Source organism: Pinus tabuliformis, chromosome 3_1 (assembly GCF_031772625.1).
Source record: "Pinus tabuliformis cultivar Carrire ecotype Pingquan chromosome 3_1, CPIR1, whole genome shotgun sequence".
Lineage (NCBI taxonomy): Eukaryota > Viridiplantae > Streptophyta > Pinopsida > Pinales > Pinaceae > Pinus > Pinus tabuliformis.
In genome coordinates, this window is record NC_142301.1 from 997,312,123 (window position 1) to 997,335,621 (window position 23,499).

General features: G+C 37.4%; 1 protein-coding gene across 1 annotated transcript; it reads left to right on the forward strand.

The window, feature by feature from the left end:
* Positions 1–20,922: 20,922 nt before the first annotated feature.
* LOC149191240 (zeatin O-glucosyltransferase-like) lies at positions 20,923–23,191 on the forward strand. Its single transcript, XM_089413553.1, has one exon. It carries the CDS (start codon positions 21,059–21,061, stop codon positions 22,526–22,528), a length of 1,470 nt encoding a protein of 489 aa, XP_089269679.1. The 5' UTR covers positions 20,923–21,058; the 3' UTR covers positions 22,529–23,191.
* Positions 23,192–23,499: the final 308 nt, after the last annotated feature.

The following is a 23,499-nucleotide window of genomic DNA, read 5'->3' on the forward strand; positions in this document are numbered from 1 at the left end:
CATATCTCATCGTCGTATACTCATCCATATACATATGTACATATACCAAACATCACCAGAACATGTACCAAAAACATATACCAAACATCATACCAAAACTACTTTGCCTCAACCAGCAAACAATGAAGCATACATAACATGCATCTGATCTGATATCTCCCATTTAGCTTCATCGGCCCAAAATTGCTTCCACTAAACTTTAACCTGCTCGGTTGTGTTATCACTTAAGAATTTTAATGCCAAAATCTCTCATACTAGCTTGATGGTAAAGATTCGGTGCTAGTCTAAGTTTGAGTTTTTGTTTGCCTTAGAGTCTAAGTCTTGGGAGTCCACTATGCATTCTCATTCACCACTGGTCTCATAATTCACACAATTTCCATGTGTCAGCTCTGTTCAAAGGTTATTATGTGCTACAAAGCTCTTTAGGTGATTTCGTAGTGCATAAGTCAGTTTTAGGTGTTTTCGCAGCGCAACTGTCTAGGTGATTTCGTAGACCCGGTCCATAGAAAATCTCACCCAGCTGTCATATTTATCAGAATCCTCATCATTAGGTCATTAGCCGTCTTGGTATGCACAGGTTGCAAGTTTCAAAAAGAAGCAAAGAAAAGAAATACATTTATGAACTCCAAAGTTTTATTATGAAAAGGTAGTCAACTTCCAGGAGGTCTCTAAATCAACTAAAAGCCTATTTTGGGAAATGGAAAGAGGTTTTTATTCCTAACAGACTGAACTAGAAAAAATTCCTTCAGTTTCCTCAAATCCATTACGATCTAAGAGAAATTAATGACCAAAGTTGCGCTACGAAACTGTTGTAGGTGCAGTTTTTAATCTCCTGTTTTACACCTGTTTTTCAAAGACACATTCTGGGCGGTAGGGAAGGTGTTTCAAAAAACCAAGACAGGTTTTTGTTTAGCATAGATTGGTTCACAAAAGGCTCCTTCAGTTTTTCCAAATACGTTTTTTGTGAGAAGTTATGAGCTCTGTCCCAAGCACTATTTTTCAGCCAGAATAGAAGCTTATATCTCATGTCATCTCTACTTACCATTATATTGGCAATGCAAGAAAAAGGAAGCAAGGCATCATGATTTAGTTCCAGAAAGGGGTTGGGAAATCAATCTAGATCAACTTCATACAATTGCAGACAGCAACACAGTGGCAATGGTTGTTATCAATCCAAGCAACCCATGTGGCACCACTTTTACCCATGATCATTTGGCTAAGGTTGCAGAGACAGCTAAAAGGTTAGGTTTGTTAATAATCTCAGATGAAGTATATGCTCATATTGTCTTTGGTAAGAAGCCATTCATTCCAATGGGATTCTTTGCATCAACTATACCAGTAATTACTCTTGGGAGCATATCGAAGAAATGGATGGTTCCTGGTTGGCAGATTGGTTGGTTTGTGACATGTGATCCAGATGGTATTCTGAGGAAATCTCAGATAACTGAAGGCATTATTGCAACCCATTTAATTGACTAGGCACTAGATAGGTTTGTTGCTGCAGCTGTCCAGAATCCTATGTGTAATCTCTCATTAATGGTTGGCACAACAGATGATTGGTGTTATGTGGAGGCATATGGAAAGAATGGGGTCCATATATATATTCAGTTTGAAAAGCTCCAAGGCACATGAAAAGAGACATTTCAAGATAGCAAAGGGCTCAAAATGGAAAAATTTTGGTCGAAACTGTGTCTTTTGGAATAACATAGCAGTTTCGTAGAGCGCTACGAAACTGCTGAAGATGATGACTAAAACTCATCAATTTCATAGCGCGCTACGAAACTACTGAAAGTGATGATTTCAACATAAATCAAGCAGTTTTGAAGTTGAAGCGGGAAAATTTTGAAGGACAGTTGTGTACAACGAGAACACCTGAAGTTACAACAGCCAATCAGACTAGCACAAGTGAAAATAAATAGTTTGAATCAAAAAGTGGCATTTTGTCATATCATAAGGAAATTGAAGCATGTATCAGACAGCTTGAATACGTTTTCCTTTTTGTTTTCGAAACAGTGGATGACACATCATCAAATCAGGCTTCATAACAGCAGACAGCACATTAAAACGTGGCCATCGTCAGATTTTGAGGGACAACAATTAAAAAACCGACTTATGAAGATTTGAAGATCATAAAACCGAGAAGCAAGGATAGTCTCCTAATTTTTCTGGACAGTAAAGAAGATACAACATCCAAGGTCAACATGGAGCATTAAACACCCATCTCAGCCAAACTGAAAGAGAACTAGATGTCATAGAAAGGAATCATCTTAATTATAGCCATCATGCATGTAATATGGAGTTAGAGTCATAGTTGATTTCGATCTCTAAAAACTCCAGTCAACACTTTGTTGTATTTATTAAGTAGTTAGAGTTTAAGAGTTGTCAGTAATAGAAGTAGTTTTCGAATTCCCCTCATGCTGGAGGAGGAATCTCGATCAGTTAGAATAAGAGCTCTATATATATCTGAAATAGCAATGTAATCAGGGTTGGAAAATTTTATGGAAAAGCTTGTATTGGGCCTATGTAAGACTCATTTTCAGTAATACATGCTTGACTTTACTTCTCAGGATTCATGAAGGATTTTTTATGTTCAGAATATGTGATGATGTCCTTTTCTTAATTCTTACAGTGGTATGGATGTATAATCACTCAGAATTCACTGAATGTGCTCTGACTTCCTGTATACATTTATAAACTGTGTGGTCCCATATGAGTTTATGTTCTGAATGTTTAAATGTTGAATGCCCTGACTTCCATGTAGGGTTGAGTTCATTGTTATATTGAGGTGTTGTTGACTCCATAAGCCCAATGGATAGTTTCATTTAATGTGTTTCCACCATTCATATTTTTCACAGTTGTTTTATAAGAGTTAGTCATCTTATCTTTAATCAAAATCATTAATCCATCAAGAGAGAGCCCTCTCAGGTTGAGGAGGCTAAGCCTCAGCCTAAAGTAGGTTGAAATAGTTACTTAGAGTCAACCTGACCAGCAGCCTATCAGGATCTGATTTTGAGATAACAGGTTGCTTGGTTTCAGGGCATGAGCACATTTTTCTGCAATATACATTGAGACTAAAACTAGAATTGTTCATATGACACCACTTGCAATACAGACCAGTCAATCACATGATCAACGTCTTTAGCATACCTCTTAAGCAAGGAAACATGGAAAACATCATGAAATTTCATTGTCAAAGGAAGTGCAAGTTAATAGGCTACTGGTCTGATCCTCTCAATAATCCTGAAAGGTCCACGAAACCATGGTGCCATCTTGGAACGTGATCAAATCCACAAGGATCTCTTCTTTAGTTTGATGCATAATAAACATGTTCCCCAACCTAGAACTCCTTGAATAGCTTATTCCCATCTGCATAGCTCTTTTTCCTATCATGTGATACCTTTAGATTTTTCTTGATTACCTGAGTTTTCTCCTCCATGTCTGCCAACATATCTTGTCCAATCAACACCCTGTTAACTGGATCACTCGAACTCATGGGAGTATTGTAACTTTACGCATACAATGCCTCAAATAGACTCATCTTCAAATATTCATGATACCCATTGTTGTAAGTGAACTCTAACAGTGGAATATACTCTTCCTACTTTTACTGTTGATTCATCACGACATCCTCAACATTTTCTTGAATATCCTATTGACCCTGTCAGCCTATCCATCTGTCTGTGGATGATAAGATTTACTAAAGGCTGACATTGTGCCCAAACCCACAACCAACTCCTTCCAAAACTTGGAAGTGAACTTTGCATCCCTGTCTAACACAATCTTCTTTGGGACACCATGCAATCTCACCACATCTCTAATGAATACATGTGCTACATTAGTATTTGAATATGTAGTCTTCACTAGCATGATGTACAAAACCTTTGTGAACTTGTACATAACAACTATGATGGAATCATGTTGTCCTGTTTTCCTTGAAAAACATGTGATAAAGTCCATGGAAATGACCTCCCATTCCCATTCTTGAATCGCAACCAATTGTAGTAGTCCACCTACGTGCTTACATTCTTCCTCACCTATTGACAATCCAAACACCTCGCCACAAACTCTGCTACATACTTCTTCATATTCATCCAATAATAAAACTTCTTCACTGTAGTCAATGTTTTCTGATAACCTAGGTGACCTGAATATGGTTTCGCAATGAAACTCCCTCAAGATCACCTTCTTGAGCTCACTGATCTCTAACACATATATTCTATATCTAAACCTGACCAATCCATTCATTGTAAGAAAATAATCCACATGCTGTGCACCTACACCTATTCCTGTACCTATACCACTACTTGTACCTATACCTATACTACTACTTGTACATGTACTTTTCCTTTGTTGCAACCTATGTACAATCGCCATATGCCTAACATCCATCTGACTTGCTTGTAAGATCTTAATTCCTATAGATATGTTTCATGGGAACTCGTAGCTACTATATGATTTACTTGTATCCACCTGCTAAGAGCATTTGCAACCTTGCTATCCTTTCCTTTGATGTATCTGATCTCAAAATCAAACTCACTGATTATAGCCAACCATCAAGCTTGCTTGATGTTCAGATTCTATTAGTTAAATAGATACCTCAATCCTTTGTGATCACTCATCAATAAAAATCTCTATTCAAGAATATAGTGCCTCCACATCTTCAATGCATGCATGATCACTACCAAATCAAGATCATGTGTCGGATAGATTTTCTCGTGATCATTTAGTTTCCATGGTTCATAGCACACTACCTTTCCTTCCGGCATAAGGACTCCACCAAGTCCTCTCTTGCAAGAATATATACATATTACAAAATCTTTGTCCAGATATGCAATCTTTAACACTGGTGCATGTGTGAACATCTTCTTAAGCTGCTCAAAACTAGCCTCACACTCCTATGTCCATTCAAAATTCTTACCATTCCTCTCATCCACATTCTTGGGAGCTTTCCACTCCATCATGGACCTTATCTTTTCTGGATCTAATGTTATTCCCTCCTTGGAAAGAGCATGCACCAAGTACCTCTCTATACTCATGCAAATCAAAGAACTTTTTCATCCCAAGTATCCAAGCCTCTCCATCTTCTGGTTTCTTCAAGTCTCCATCAAAATTAGGTGGATTTTCTTTCTTCAACTAATCTTGAAAGTATCCCCTATCACTCCTCCTATAAGGATGATAACGATGATGATCATAATGCCTATCAGAACCAGAACTAGAGTAGTACCTTTATCCATCACCTATCCTATCTGGAGTACCCAACAACCTACCATATCTCACTCTGTCATCTCTATCTCACCTGTGACCACGATGAGACCTATTTCCATATGCCCCATTAGTTATGTCTTTTTGGCCATGGCTAATCCAAAGTGGCCCCTGTCACTGAAATTCTGACAAACTCTAAAGGAGTATTGCATTAACCTCTGCTTGTTTCTCTTGTGCCTGCATGATTTTGTCATTGGATGCCTTACAACTCCTTGTTTATTCCTTCAAGCTTCTCAATGTTTCTGCTAAATCAGAAGAGTATGCAACACCACAATGCTCATCTGATTCATATGGAGAATCTTTGTAATCTACCATCTTTCTATCCATTTTGATCTCTTTCCTACAAGGCATACTATGTCAGGTAAACGAAATCACAATAAACCATTGTACCTTAGCAAAATTCAAGGAGGATATCTCATCTGCAAGATCAACCAATCAATGCAGTACATGTATAACATAATCATAACATCATATAGACATATAATACATAGGCATATAACCATGTAACCATCATTCTAGCTAGATTCTAGTCATCAATGAATGACCATATCAACTACACTGATAATACACAAGCATAACAATGTGTAACTAATCATATACTCATGAAGAAAAAATTCACAACAACAACATCCTCTTTCAAATGGTGACATCACTACAACCATGACCGACACCATGCATATGAAACAAGCATATATACCACAAGGATGATTAACACACATGCAGCCAATATGAATCCATGTCCAATACACACCGCCCATCTAGTCCAAGAGGTGAACCATGCTCTGATACCACTCTATAACACCCTCATCCGGCATCTACCCAAGTAACTAACCAATCAGGGTAAACATGTGAAGAAAGACTACTATGATGGGATTCAACCTCCTAGATGACCTTAAAGAAATGGAATCAACAGAAACACGCCATACAAATCTTCCACATCAACAATAGGACTCCCATGAACCATCCCAACCTCTCAGGTAACCAACCCCTTGGGTCCCACTAAAGTTTTAGACGATTAAACTCTCCAACGCTCCCTTGGTATGGGAATGCATGCATCCATATGGTTCTAGACACTCCCACAACATGGTATGTCAATGTCTAGGGACTTTTCTGCCCAATGTTGTGCATGTATCGTTGAGATTTGCGAAACATTTTTAGGCACAAATCCTAGGGAACTAGCTAGAACTAAATGACACCTTCAGAAGATAAATAAAACAGTAGAATGATGACACAAATTCAATTAGTTGAACAAGGGCTTAACTAGACCCCTACTAACCATGATATGAATTTCACCAAACATATAACAAATATGTAATCTATAGGAGTAAACAATAGATCGGAGCATACGGGTCTCATAGTTTTCTAAGAATCACTAAGAAGCATTGGTCCCTTATATCATTAGCTGCATTATCATCTATTAGGTCATATATACATTGTTCATTCATTTCTAAATCAAAATAGGAGGAAATCCATACATCATCACTTTCGTAATACATGCTTATAACTAACATAATAACAACATAAATATCAAAGATACATCAGCCATAGAATCCACATATAAACTAGTACATTTATACATAAGATATGAATGAAAGAACCTTCTATTACTGAATTCAAAATACAACCCAAGATGGGACTACCATGTTCCACCTAATCATAAAATGGTTGATCCAATTCTCTCTTCAGCCATTCACCCCCGTGTCATATTCCAAGCATGAATGTGAGACTCAAACTAAAAGAAACAACAAGGGCATCCTGAGGATAAATCACCTCACCCTCATTAATAGAAATCAGGCTTTACCGTAATCCATCCTAGATCACTAGGCCAATACAAGTATGGATGCCACCGGATTTATCCACCTACACCATGAGGAATTTTCCTGTCTTCAATTCTCTCAGGATTTACTGCAATCCACAGACATATCTAGGGATCACTAGGCCCTAAATTGAGACGCCACCTCTAAGCTTTATCATATATCCCATCATTCATCGACAAATATTCCTAGGCATAATCAAGGGAAACCACCTCTATGCTTTATTGTATATCCCACCATTCACAGCTCGAGGATTCTTAGGCTCATCGAGGAAATAGAAAAAACAACTTTACTGCAACCCATAGTCTCGTTCAAGGGTTACTAGGCCATGTGTTCTATTATTCAGAGGTCCACCTCACTCAGCTTCGAACCCATTTGGAAATCTACCTCAACCAAAGCATGAGAACCCCATAACACAATTGCTATCCCAAAATGGCCAGGCTAGGCTGAAAAAGATGTCACACCTGGAAAAGCCCATGTCATAACAGTAAAGAACCACATGCAATACCATGCATGGCATATCTAGCAAGGAAATCACACATGAAAATAAATACTTACAGAGAATCCTACTGTGGTTGCTTGATCCTACTCTTCTTTGCTTGCTCCTTCCTTATTCTTGCTTTCTCTTCCTTTCTTGATCTAATGCCAAAGTGCTCCAAGAAAACTTGGTGTCAAAAAATGAGAGAGCAAGAGAATAATGAGAGAGCTCGAAAACTGAACTAAAAAAAGGTACCAACTAATGCTCATAAGCCCTTTTATCAATTAGGCCTCTATTTTCTTCATTTTCCAGTTATTTTCCTTCATTTTCATCCTCACTTGAAACATGTAACCTTTCACCTTCCTTTTCTCCTAAGTTCCATTATTTTTATAAATAAATCTGCCAAAAATATCATTTTGTTTTCCAAAGCCTTAGCCATTTCGTTTGTCAATTTCATTAACCATAATAAACCAATGAACAACCACACGATGATATTTTTTCCCAAATTTCAACATGGAATAAGTGTCCCATCAACAATGGTTATTATTTTTCCTTTATTAACTTTTATTACATGGAATTTTCACGGGTTGTTACAATAAATATAGACATTTGATTAATGCACTATATACAAAATGTAAATATAAATCACAAATCTGAAAAATACTGTAAAACAAATTCACACAACCAAATTGAACAATAGATTTACGTAGAAAACCTTAGTGAGAAAAACTACAAGGAACGATCTATAACATTTTTATTAAATAAAAATTACAACCATTAGCTCAAATCCAATCTTCTTGCCCCACTCCACACATTATGTTTAACTAGGAGTACATATAAATAACTTCTCATAGAAAATCTAGAGAAATATTATTGGCGCAATACAATGTGCTAAGAAAACCACGGATCCAAAACCACTAACTCAAACCCACAATTATAGAATTTTTAGAGAAACTTACAGAAATCATAATATGACATTATTCTTTTATTTTATTTATTTGGGTCTAACACACAACCAATGAGTCACAGGGGAAGAGGTTGAGAAAGCGATCAAACATTGAGTAATGGGGATGATAATGGGGATGATAAAAAGGTAACGGAAAGGAGGAAGAGAACCAAAGAACTGAGAGACGCTGCTCGAAGGAGGTTGAGAAAGCGATCAAAAGAATAGTGGGGGATGATAAAGACGCAACGGAAAGGAGAAAGAGAGCTAAGGAACTCAGAGATGCCGCTCGAACTGTTGTTGCAGAGGGAGGCTCATTATGGAATGAACTGGAGCCGTTTATCGATCATTTTACGTCAATCCTGACTGAGCGAAATTCATCTATCATTTCCGCCAACTTCCGCCGTGAGTTAACATGCCTACCAAGATTTTAAAATGGAGTCTGGTAATGTTTTATGCGCTAAGATATCTCGTGGGCTTCAATTTAATTCGTCACAGTGTATGATGTATGAGATTCATGGGAGATGTAAGCTCAATCTCATGAAATAAAGCCAATAAGTTAAACATTTTTTCCTTTTCAAATCTTAACAAAGTATTGATCTACCAATAAAAACTTATTCAACTCCTACTATAATGGATAAATGAATTGTAACCAATGAAGAAGAGCGCCCTCTGGAGCTTTGATCTGGGGCAAATTTAACACATTGTAGTTTTGGGTTATATGAGAATTTACATCATAAATGGATGGGTTATATCCGGAATCTACATGAAGTTTATTGACACCATTTTATGCATGTTACAATCTAGTTCCATGGTTTTTACTATGCCTAATTCCTACAAGTTTCCTTGCAAAACATCACCAAGCTTCCTATAATATTGAAAAACATCACTAAGCCGTATAAAGCTATATATTGAGAACCATCACTATTCGCTGATTAGCATTATTTTATTTCATTTACTTTAAGAGATTGCATACAACACATCTATGTATCAAAGTTCAAACCCTGTGATATGTTTTATTTTAAGAGATTGCATACACCCTGTGTGTCCATTGTCAAACTTCAAACCCTCTAAGAAATATGTTTTATTTTCCGCCTAACTTCTTTTCACAAAATCAAAATATGCTTCCATGGATATAATTTCAAAGACTTTCATACATGCAGCGCACACAAAATGCACGTTAATATGACCATAATGAGGGTCTGGTTAGCTGAATATTGCACTACCGACAATATGATTATGCTTTAGAGAGGCAAAGAGGGGATGTCTACCCAGGGCGCCACAATTTTGTTTAGATGGAAAATTGGTTAGAAAATTTTCAAAAAAATATAATTGTCAGAGTGTTTGAATTCCTTATTTTTATGGTAGAAATAAATTCATTACAATCCAGGATACCTTTTAAAATACCTAAAATCCTAAAGTTTACACATATTAAAGTACCTAAAATTTTAAAGCTGGATAGCTATAACTTAGATTTCCAAAATATATTTTGTCAAAATCTTACCTTTTTAAACCTAATTGTCCCCTCATAGCACTAAGATATTATAATGTATTAAACTTTAAAAATTCTTCATTAATTATACCAAAATCTTATTACCGGGTGTTTTTTAAATGCAAAATTTTATACTCGAGTACATGTCCAAATTGACTACATCTAAGTTGTTTTTAATCCTGTAACTGTACACATAGGGTGAAAGGTACAATGACGAAATTGGCGGGATGTGAAATGTCTTTAGCCCTTAAGTGATTTTTCTGGTAGGCAGCTACGCTCTCGTCATTTGAAAAGAGGAATATATATAATTTCAAGAAAATGCTTATTCCTATTTACTGTAAAATATTCATTTCACAGGTCATAAAAGTCACTATCAGCGGCATCTCATCTCACTGCGCATTGTGAGCTTTAACATTCTCATCTCATTTAGAGGATTAACAAATTAAGATAGGCTACGAGGGTTTTTTACAAGTAGTTCATTGCTTGCGTTTTATATGTTATAAAGGTATTAAAAATATCTATTTCACACGTCATAAAAATCACTATAAGTTCCATCTCATCTCATGGGGCCTTGTGAACTTTAAAATTCTCATCCCTTTTAGAGGATTAAAAATTAAGATAGGCTGCTAAGATTTTATCAGGTAGTTTATTGCTTGTGTTTTATATGTTGTAAACGTATTAACAGGGGAAGTTGTACAATAGCAAGTCCCTGCCTGGAGAGGGGCTTCTTTTCTGGCTGGAAGAAAACAAGAGCAGGAAAAAAAATGTCCGGAAGTTTGGTTATTTTGTTAGTGTTCAACGAAAGTGAGGAGGAGCAAAGCCCGAAGTAAAACGAGCAATAGCCTTCTCGAAGCTCATCATAGTGACACTGGCGCAACCCTATATTTCTTCCCTTCAAATATTCTCTAAACCCTTCCACTCAAAACTCGTTTGCCCCATCCTTCACGTGGTTAAGGTGAGTTGGTAATAGATTATGTTGTTGGTCTTGACTCAATTACCTAAGTTAACCCAGCAACAACATTAGTGACAGAGCCGCGTTACGAGCTTGCATAGTCTGCTGATATGAATTGTCATTCCAACTGTATCAGCGATCACCTCATCTGCCTTCAGTAATTTGCGAGCTAATCATCTAGCTTTATAATACTGTTCTGGGGTGAATTAGCATTAGTTGAATTTCTCTATCATTCTCGGATTTTCTACTCAGTAAGAAGATAAGGAGGTTGCTTGCAGATTGTCTTTACTTATATGTGGGGTTCTCACAAAACCTCCTAAGCATAATTTGTCTTTAGTCATGGGTGGGGCTCTCATAAAACTGGTTGAGCATAAGTATAATTTTTCTTTACTTATGGGCGGGGCTCTCATAAAACCTATTAAGCATAATTACAGTGAGATAGGTTGTACACCGCCGTAAAATCATAACATGATTTCATGTTTCAAGTCAGATTGCTTGGCTCTACATAGAACATACTTGAATTCATGCATCCATATAAAAATAAATTCATCAATCGATATAAGAACCAGTGAGAAGGAAAGGAAGAGATCTCTAGTGTTTTACTTACTAGTTATTGTGTGTTTTGAAGCAGTGAGGCTAGTTGTGCAAACATCAATCAAGCTTTAAAATTTCAAGTAAATCTTTGTGAAGGATTTAGTTGATTATAAAATATAATGTATAATTTTTCATATTTTAAGATGTATGTTTTAATGATATATAGAGTGTATAACTTAAATTTATAAATCTAAAAAAGATTTGTTGGATTTTGAAAAAAGATGTATATCTAAAAAACTCATTATAAATTAAAGATATTTTTTTCCTCAATAATTTTATAATATATATATATATATACTTTTTTTAAATAATATATAATATATATAGTTGATATTAAAATATTTTAAATATCATGTACATGGAGCGTTCATTATAATTATTTTTTGTTATTAATATATTTTTAAGTATATATCAATTTTAAGTATAGATCTATTTTATATATAATATGGATCTAACATGAGTCAACTAGTATAGATCTATCTTAACCATGGATATACAATAGATAAGGGTTTTCATTAGATATAAAAGAAGATCCTGGCAAGCATAATCATTTTGCAAAATTTTGATGAAATTCATCATTGAACACTAGGGACAAAATCTCAGAACTTTATTAATTTTCCATTCAATATTATGACTAACCCCAACTTATAGTCTTATCAAATTAAGAAATAAATAAATAAATATTATTTCTATAAAATGGTCTATTATTTTCATTTTTCTTATTACTCAAAGATGCAAAATATATATAAAAAATATGATAATATTGTATAACAAAATTTTATCTTTTTTATAAACAAAATGAAATAATGTTATTAATCATATTTTCTAATTTTCTAATTTTCTTATATTATATTTTATGATCATGTCATATTAAACATATCACTACATTTTTTTATTGAGCCTAGATGCTCATAAGTATGTCCTTGTGTCTTTTTAAAATAAAATAAAAAATTATTTAAATAAAAATAATAATATATGATAAAAAAACAAAAATTAATATAGGTGTTTGGTTTGTTTAATTAAAAGTATTATAAAACATCAATAATTTCGCTTTCAATGGCCATACTAAAGAGAAGTGGTAAAAATATTTTCACTCACTTTCAACCATAAATAAAAGATATAATAATATATATGTGTGTGTGTGTTTGTTTTGTTTAATTAGAAGAATAATGAAACATCAATAATGTTAGTCTCAGGGTCTATATCAAATGAAAAGTAGTAAAAATATTTCATTCTCGTTTTGAACTATAAATAAAATATTTCAATGTCCACATCAAACAACATAATCTTATATCAACTTTGTACAGAAAAAAAATAGTAAAAGTTAAAAAGGAACTATATATAAATTATATAAAGAAATTGGGAACAGGATAAAAAATTGTTTAAACATTTTAAGCAGTTTCACCATTTTAAGAGGAAGTAAATTTTGATCCATTTTATACATTTGACAATGAAACATAGACAATTAAAATTTACAAGCTCTCTCTCTCTCTTTCTCTCTCTCTCTCTATTGGAAGATCAAAATTGAGCTACACACATTTTATTCAAATTTTGCACTTTAAAACAAGTTTTCATGTCGAGATTTGATCCCTCTAGGCTCTTGCTAGATACGTGGTTAAGTATAGATCCATCTTAACCACGATTCTAGCAAGAGCCTAGAGACATCAAACCTCTTGAGGTGAAACCTTCTTTTAGAATGTAAAATTCGAATAAAATGTTTGAACCTCTAAAAATTTGATCCATTGAATATATATAGACAGAGAAAAAGGGGGAGAACACTTGTAGCTTTCATTATTTATGATGCATTATTCCTGTTGGTGTTTGGAATTTATGAAGCATGGAATCAACAAAATTGAATTTTAATTATCTACCAATTTTGCATGTTTGCAGGAGCCGAAAACATCAACATTGCATCCAAAAATGCCACAAAATAAAGTGCCTACACAAAAGAGATAAGGAGTAAGGAGTTTCCCGCTCATTGCTCCATATTGTAAATGGTGTACCATATTTCTCTTTGCTATCACTCAAGAAGGTGAATTCAAGACCAAAATACTAAACTATGCTTGTAAACAAGGTTACTTTCTTTTAAAGACCACGGAGAGACCAAAACAGAGGCCACGAAGGCCATAGGGAAATCAGATTGAAAGTCACTAATAGACTAGAACACCAACATGTACTTACATGTGGTTGTACGTAGCAAAATGGGCCTATATATTTTGTAACTTAACATTTAATGTTGTCAAGTAATGCTAGAGCAAGCTAGCATTACTTAATTATAGAAAAACAGTTGAATTTTTTGATACATTATGTTTGTCCCTACCTCCAAATAAAATCTCAATATTTTAATTGGCTTTACCAAAATTAATCTCCATATTTAATAGGTTCGACAAAAACTGATTTACAACATATACCACAAGACTTTGGTTAAAGGATTTTTAATTTGGTTAAACCGCTAATATTCTAACACCTTCCTAGGGCAGGGACTAATAAAGAGCTTAGGGAGGAAGGGCATAAGAACCAAACAACTTGGGCAACCAAGAGCATTATGGCAGTTGTATAGTCTGAAGCATATCATGTGAATATTATGAAATTGGGCTCAGAAAGCTAGGGCAATCAATCATCGAGAATGTAACCCATGAAATTGGGCTTTCAACGTTAAGACAAGCAATCATCAGCCAGCTAAACCAGGGTGTAACATAGTGTTTTAAAGGCCATCGTGGTTTGATTCTCCTCCTCGGTACTTTATCAAAGGTACAAATGACACTCTAGATTGTCGGTATATAGAGTTTTGTTGGTCAGAATTTACTTGTTCTTGTAAAGTAGGTAGGTGAAACTACCTGTCAAATAACTTTAAAACATAAGAAGGATATACATTTATTTAACTGGCGCATTAAATTTTTCGCTGCGCAATAAGTGGAGCTAAAGGTGGAATATGTAGTATAAAGAGACAAGTTGATAGAGGAAGTATAGAAATTGGATTTTACCGCCAATATAATATAATATTCAACGATGATTAACCACGTTTTCATAGTTTCTCTTTATGGGGAACTCGTATACCCAGTTCACCTAACCTTCTCTAGTCACCTAACCTTCTCTAGTCAGTTCAACAAACCTTCTCTCGAAGACTAAGCGTGACACTTTACCCAAAATTACTTTAAAAATCTCAGATTCAGCTGCATTAAATTATATAGATAAAAATAAAATGACATAGTATTTAGTTTTATGGTAAAACTTTTAGCGTTTGAAGTCAATTGTGGAGATAAAAAAATGTTCTGGTCAGCTGTGCTTTTCGTGAGCATAATCATTTCTGACAATTTTGGTGATCTTTGTAGACGGCTGGTGGCAATATCTTACAAGATCATGATTTTTTTATTCAGTATAATGAGTAATCCCAACTTAAACTTAATTAAATTAAGAAATAAATAAATAGTTTGTTCATAAATAAATAAATTATTTTTATTTTATTTACTACTTACAAATACAAAAACATATCAAAAGTTATGATAATATTATATAATAAATTTTATCTAATTTCTAAACAAAATTAAATTTAATATAATAATATATTATATAATATTATTAATCAAATTTTCCGATTTGAAAATGAAAAAGTACATTCTATCATCATTAAAAAATTTATATTAATAAAAGCAACCCTTTCTCACCATCCTCATTTTTTTATCTATCTAACATCTAAAACTTTCTTCTATATATACCTTTTAATAGATAGAGTGAGATACAATCTTTTCAGAAATGGATCTCTGAGGCTGAATTAAAGAGCTCACTACGTGCTTACCAAAGCTTAATATTTGGGCTATTATATATGTAGATGCAATAGATGGCGTAACCTCTAATTTTGTTTCTATGTATATGCCCTTAAACAAATAAGCGAGAACCTAAAATAAGAAATCAAAGGAAAATTCTAGAAACTTAAAATGTGGTTAAAATTTAGAAATAAACGGGTAGACGCAGAAGTTGATGGGAGTAGAGACAAAAAAAAACCGTACGAGTCGTCCAAAAAAATTCGAACATGTTAGACTATGTTATAAATAAATTATTTATTCTAAATTCTTTTATTTTAATTATCCATTCTAAAAAGTATACTCAGGGTTTTGAACCCCATCGAGGGTTGTTATTGTTGGACACCTAATCCTAAATGGGTTAGTGTGGAAGCCAAATAGACCAAAGCAGTCCAAGAGATCTTGGGATCTGAAACCCAAGAGTCACGTATTGTACTATAAATGTATATCTCATGTTAATAAAAAATGTACTGCATGATTTATCTTTCATATTGTCTTTGCTTTCCATGTGTATTTAACATGGTATCAGAGCGAGCGATCTCATGCCCTGCTCAAATATGAGCCACTTGTTTTCTGTGGCCTTTCTTACATGCCAGTCCTGTACATTCATATAATTGTCAGTACTGCTATATTAGGAGGTGCCTGACAGTCCCTGCGATTCTTGACCTACCACTCTGCTGTTTACCAAATATGCATCTGTTAGCGTGCATGCAATTTTGAAATTAGTCAGAAATTTGTGGCGACCACAGTGTGTTTAAATGTTATACCACTGCATATCACTCTGTTAGTCCACAATGTTGCGTTAAATGATACTAGGTATCTTATGTTACGTTGAATCTCACCCCTCTGCACATAACGCATCTGTCATAACGCTCTCTGGCGCACCAGCACTGTCTCTGTCCATATACGCTCCATTTAAAAGCGCTGCACCACCTGCTTTGTACCTTTATTCCTTCGGACCTGCTCCACCAACGATTTAGCGTTATTCATTGCCAGACCTGCTCCATCTGTGATTTTCCATATAATGAGCTGCGTTGCTGATGGTGTCAGCTGCCTGAAGCGGATTCTAAACCGTTCTGTTGGGTGTCAGTATATGTTTTATTCTTGCAGTGAATAGTCCGCCCTCCAAATTGTTTGGTATAGTCTGCCCTCCAAAACCGTTGGGTGAATATTCCGCGTACTTCAGGAAAATGGTTGCTGCGATTGAGGCCATGAAGATCACCAGATATTTTCTGCGAGACTCCATCTTGATTTCTTCCATCGAGACTGTTGTGGCTGAAGTTTCTCTCAATTGCGTCTTTTCTATTTCTTTTTATGTCCATAAACCCTGAGCTGCGTGTCCTCAAAAGTCGTCACATTGTTATCCTGGCCTTTATTTACAACGATTATCGATCTAAGCTTTCATCCTTCATCGGCCGAAGCGAACTTCTCAGAAAACCTCTCCATTCTCTTGCGCAGAGCTAAATCTGACTCGGTTTCTCCTGGCAGTTTGAATCTTGCAATTGGTTTCTTGCACACTCCGCAGTGCAGGCTTCCATGGCAGACTACCACTATGAGGAACAGCGTCTGCACCCTCTGCCTCTGGCTAGGATTCCGCATTGGTGAGGTACGCGTCCAGAATCTTTTCGACGGTCTTAGATCCATCCTGGTCTGACATCGCTGGGCTTTCGCGAGACGGATTTTAAGTCGAATGGCTCCATCCTCCGCTCCTGTCTGATTGGGCTACGCAGAAGACGAATTAGTCAAAGAGGGATTGTCAGGAGCTGGAAATAGTTTTGGGGAATGAGCATATTTCCTTTACTACTTCCAAAATAGGATCTCTTGTTGATGTGCAAAGTAGCAAGGATCCTGAAGGCCTAAGACGATAACAACTGGAGGACGGCGAGGGGAAACCCATCAACGAGCTGGAACGGCAGTTGTAGCTTTGATCGAACCCTGAAGCTGCGCAGAGGTAGAAAATCCGTGTAGCAGGTTTGGTGGAGCGATCATCTTGTGAAGGGTCCGTTAGCGAAACGCGTGTCTCGATCAACGATTTGCATCATCATCACGGCAACGAAGGAGATCGAGTTGATCGGTGTGTGTGTTGGGTGAAAACGGTTGATGAGGCAACTTTTGCGTGGCCTGATACACTCGAAGCATCGTTGAAGTTCCACATTTGGATGCGTTGAAAGGTGCAGGTGACGATCCGAGTCAGCGTGAGGAAACATCTGGATCGAATGTGATGCCCTTCCGGAAGCTCAGAAGCGCCTTCAGTTGCTTTTGCGTGGAAAGTTGATCAAGTGAAGCTCCAGCCTACTGAGTCAATAACTATTGTGTGGACCGAATGATTGCTGGTGTTGGCAAACCTCCAGCAGCTTGCTCAGCGGTTTGGTAGTAGATTTCCAGCAGCTTTTTCGACTCCACCAGGGAAGAACATTTTGGTTTGTTGGGTTTGGTTTTCCCAGACCACACTATATGTTCAGCTTTATGTTTCCTATTTCACTAACCAGTAGACAATGTAGAAAATTGGTGCAAGTAGTATTGTGAATTTTGCAGTGCACCATTTTATAGGTGAATTGGTTCTGTTCGCCATCAGTGTAGATTCGAAGGCATTGCATTGCATTCCATCACATTCTGCAGGAATCCAATCGGTTCCCGTGGAGGCAGGACTGTCCCTCTGTATATGTGCCAGTGTGGCGGCATTTTCATGATCCAATTTCACCACTCATTCCACAACGTCTCTATTTTTGGTTTCTAATTCACTAAACTGCCATACCATTTCACACAACGCATTGGCTCCACTACAAACCGTCGCTCCATATGCCTTCGGTCCTCCACAAAGCCTAACACGTTTTTTGTGTCTATTTTCTGAGCAACAAGGACCTACATACTTGCCCGTCGTATACCAACAACTGGAAAGAGCATCCTAAATCAACAAAACCAGAATTCTGAAGGAGGGTGCGATTCTGTAACCAGAGTGATAAAGGTATTGTGGAAGCACGAGAGGTAGACCCAGGATGTCAGAATGAAAATTTGAGGTGTCTCTGTTTTTTTGAAGAAAATTCGAACTCTTGAGGGACGGTGCAAAACTGTGTCAAGAGCAAGATCAATTTTGTTGCAGATTGAAGACAGTTTGTTCGGGTGAAAATCACAAAAGAATTCTAGCCCGTGAATTGAGCAGATGTGGAATCTATTGTAGTGTATGACGGGCTCCACGCAAGAACCGAGTACACACTGTGAGGCAAAACTCGGATGCTTGAGCAGACCAGACTTCTTTTAAGGTTTTTAGCACTTCTGCTCCTTAAAACTTCCTACAAAGTTGAAATATTTCTTTCATCTCTTCTTCATTCTATGGCTCGACAGGCGCCATTATTCTGGATCACCAACTGATCACCAACAGCATTACATCTCTGTTAGGGTGCCTCATAAGGCGTTGCATGCAAAATTCATCGTAACCGTGTGCACTGTTCGTTGGGCCCATCGTTGCCCTCTAAAATATTCGTGTTTATTGACAGTGTATGCCTTGAATTTTTGTAATATGTCTGTCGAAGCATTTGCACAGATTTTCCAGGAATATTTTCTTCATGGTCATTATTTGTGAAAATGGAATTGAATTTACAAAATTTGAGTTTAGTCCATTATTTTTTAACCCAAAAAAAAAAAAAAAATCAGTGCTTCCCCTATAGTTGTCAAGTTTCAAGATTTTATTTTTTGAGGCTAAAGAGAATACCTTGCAATGACATTGGTTCATAGTTGTAAACAAGTTTTAAAGTGTAAGTTTGACATTGGAGAAAATGACTCAAATTGGTGAAATATTGGAGTTCTTAAAAACTCTAATACATTCCTCTGATCATGGTACAGTAAGAATAAGCAAAGCTTCTCTTGTTGACATTAGAACCTGTTTGCATAATGTACAAGAGAATATTGAGTTTTTGCAGCTTGAGACAAAGCTACAGCAGGAAGAATTACAGCAGTGGAGTCATCATTCTGAACCTGTTTCTGTTCAGAAGATTGAAACAGATTCCCATAAACAGCAAAACAATAATGTTACAGTTCATTCAGATTTAGTACCCCATAAAGCAGCAGTGGTACATGCAGATGCAGAAACTCAGTCTGCTATTTCCAAGCACATTATCAGACCTTGGGAAGAGCCTGTCCACAACAAGCATAGAACTGGTCTTGGATATGACAAGGACTTGTTCTTTCATATTCCAGACTATGCCAAGCCCATTCAGTTTCAGAGTGTTGGATTCATTCATGACAGTTCACCTGCTCCTCATGACAATTCAGCTTCAGCTGTTCCAGATTCTGCTCCTCTTCCACAGTGACAACAACAACAACAAAAACAACAGATCGTGAAATGCCAACGCTGTGACTGAGTTGGCCATTTGAAATATCACTGTTTTGATCTTCATCCATGTAAGCACTGTCATAAAACCAGCCATTCTTCACACAGATGCTTCAAAAACAAACGTCCTGTAAGAACAAAGATTCATCTTGGATGGATCGCTTCTTAGCAATGGGCATCAACAGCCAAGAAGATATTCCAAACACATGTCAGAACTTGTTCCAGAATATTGAACAGTCTTGCAGTCGAGTTTTCTCCATCATCTCACCTTGTATCTGACAGGGGGGGAAATGATAGTCATCTACAAGCTTCAAAGTCACATCAAGCGAGCCTGAGCCACAACCTGCCACACCAGTTTCAGAGTTGTAGCCAGCGACAAAGATGCCCCTGAACATGCCTTCGGTTGGCAATCTGGGACACTTCCTCTAGCAGAAGACTTCAGCTTCTTGCCAGTTTTGGAAGAATTCCAGGAACACAATTGAGAACACTTCCTCTAGCAGAAGACACCAGCTTCTTGCCAGTTTTGGAAGAGTTCCGGGAATTGCATTAAGCATTCCAGAGTTGTTGGTCATCCTTAAACCATCACAGGTTGAGACTTCCCTTTTCAGATTGAAGTTTTACCTTTTATGCGGGGTGAGACCTCCCTTTTATGATTGAAGGTTTCCCTCTTTAAAACAATAGGATCACTTCCTCTAGCAGAAAACTTCAGTTTCTTGCAAGTTTTGGAAGAGTTCCGGGAACTGCACTAAGTGTTCCAGTGTTGGTGGTCATCCTTAAACCACTGCCCTTTATACCAACATTTCATAGAGCACATTCAGCCTAGTGCTGCCATGCATTTTTTGCACATTTTATATTACAACTTTCTTCTTGGACTCATACATAACCCTTCGGATTAAGGGGAGCAATGTTGGACACCTAATCCTAAATGGGTTAGTGTGGAAGCCGAATAGACCAAAGCAGTCCAAGAGACCTTGGGATCTGAAACCCAAGAGTCACGTATTGTACTATAAATGTATATCTCATGTTAATAAAAAATGTACTGCATGATTTATCTTTCATATTGTCTTTGCTTTCCATGTGTGTTTAACACTTATGACCATTAGGGTTTCGAACTCCATCGAGGGTCGTTATGACCATTATTAGTTCAACGTCAAATGCGTTGACGGTTAGACATCAACACCAAACAATCAAAGATACATGAGACCAGGGTAGAGTTGTGGCAGGGGTTTACGAAAACCATATATAATTTGGGTGGTCCTTGTGCATCGCAGCGTGAGAACCTGATCCCCGAGCATTCGCGAATCGCAAGCACGGCTACAAGTTCTACGAGCTTTAGATTCGTAAACCAAACTCGGGTTCTTGTAGGTTGCAATAATTTGTTCGTCTGCCATATTTCATGGATTCCACTGGTTCGCGGTCTCCTTTCGACGCAATAACACCGGCGATACTGGTGGTAATGGTGCCATTGCCATTACAGGGACACTTAAATCAATTGCTTCATCTCTCAAGGGCAATCGCCGCGCGAGGACTAAATGTCCTCTATGTCACTACTCCTACTCACGTCCAACAGGCACGGCGTCGCGTTCAGGGATGGAATCCTGATCACTTTGCCATTCGCTTCCAGGAATTGCCCATGCCTTCCATGTCAGATTCGCAGCCCGCTCTTGAAAAGGACCATGCGTTTCCCATGCATCTCATTCCTCTGATGGAAGCTTCAGAACATCTCCGAGAGCCATTCGATCGTCTGTTACAGAACCTCTGCTTCTCCAATTCGAATAGAATTGTAATCGTGCATGACCCGATTCTCGGGTGGGTTCAGACGGTGGCGGCCAAATATGGAGCCCCGGCCTACGTTTTCAATTGCTTCAGTGCCTATAACTCCACCATAGGCGAGAAGGGGATTGGAATTCCGGAATGCGTTGTATCACAAAAACGGTTGCAGCCGGAGAGATTTATTAGTTTCAGGTCCCGCGTGCGAGCAGAATGTCTACCACTCGCGACAGGACATCTTGTGAACAGCTTTCGAGGTCTAGAACCTCGATTCCTGAAGGACTTACAGGAAACATACGAAGATCATTACGGTAAGAAACCTCTATGGGCCGTCGGTCCTCTTCTTCCTCAATCAATTTGGACGGCTAAGAAGGGTGATTCAGATGTTGGAGGTTGCTTGACATGGCTGGACAGCCAAGCTCCGGCTTCGGTCGTTTATGTTTCTTTTGGTACAACTTGTTCTCTTTCGCGTCAACAAATCCAGGAATTGGCTCGAGGGCTGGAGGCCAGCCAACAACCCTTCCTTTGGGTACTTAAGATTGCAGATGAAGCTCCTTCAACCGCGTTGGATCAAGCGCAGATGGACTGGATCAGGGAGCTGCTTCCGGAAGGGTACGAGGCCCGAATCGCAGGACGCGCCTTCCTGGCGAGAGACTGGGCGCCTCAGCTTGATGTGTTATCGCACGAGTCCACCGGAGCTTTCGTAACGCATTGCGGGTGGAATTCGACATTGGAGAGCATCAGCACGGGTGTTCCCATGGTAGCTTGGCCGCAACATTCGGACCAATTTGCCAACTCGATATTGGTGGCGAAGGAGTTGAAGGTGGGCGTCGAAGTGAAGAAGTGGACAAAGGCAGACGAGAATGAGTTAGTCACAGCAGAAGAGGTTGAGAAAGCGATCAGACGAGTGATGGGGAATGATGAAGAGGCAGTGGAAATGAGAAAGAGAGCCAAGGAACTCAGAGATGCTGCTCGAAGTGCCGTCGCAGAGGGAGGGTCGTCGTGGAATGAGCTGCAGTCGTTTATCGATCATTTTACATCAATTCTGAACGGGAGAAATCCAACTACGATTTCGGCCAACTCTCACAGTCAGTGAACAGGCCTGCCAAGGCTTGAAGTTGCAATCCCGCAATATTTTATGCGCTGAGATATCTCGTGCGCTTCAATTTACTACGTTACAGTTTATAATGTATCAGATTCATACCAGATGTCAGCTCAATCTCAGGAAATATGACCAATGAGTGAAATAAAATTTTCTTTTAAAGCTTAAAGAACTATTGATCTACCAACAAAAACGTATTCAACTACTGCTCTAACGGATAAACAAAGTGTAACCAGGGAAAAGGACAGCCCTCCGGAGCTTTGATCTGGGGCCAATTTCAATAGTTTTGGGTCACAGGAAAATTTCAGTCATAAATCGATGGGTTATAACGAGAATCTACAATGAAGTTTATTGACACCATTTTCTGCATGTTACAATCCAATTCCACGGTCTTTAGTGCGCCGAATTCCTGTAAGTTTCGCTTATAGCTGTTTATTGCAAAACATCACTAAGCTTCCTATAAGATTGCAAAACAGCACTAAGCTGTATAAAGCTATATATTACAAAGCATCACTATTCGCTGATTAGGTTTCCGTTTAATTTATTTCATTTATTTTAAGAGATTGCATAGAGCATCTCCATGTATCAAAGTTCAAACCCTCTAATATGTTTTATCTTAAGAGATTGCATACACCCCCCTCTGTCCGTGAATAAAACTTCATACCCTCTAAGAATTATGTATTATTTTTGGCCTAGCTTATTTTCACAAAATCAAAATCTGCTTGCATGGATATAATTTCAAAGACTTTCATACATAATGCACATTAATATGTCCATAACGAGGGCCTGGTTAGCTGAATATTTCACTAACTACAATATGATTATGGTTTATTGAGGCAAATATGCATTATCTATTTAGGCCACAATTTTGTTTACGTGATAAATTTGTGAGAAAATTTTCAAAATATTTGAATCATGTGAATCACCTTTTTTACAGTAAAAATAGATTCAGTATTATTAAGAAC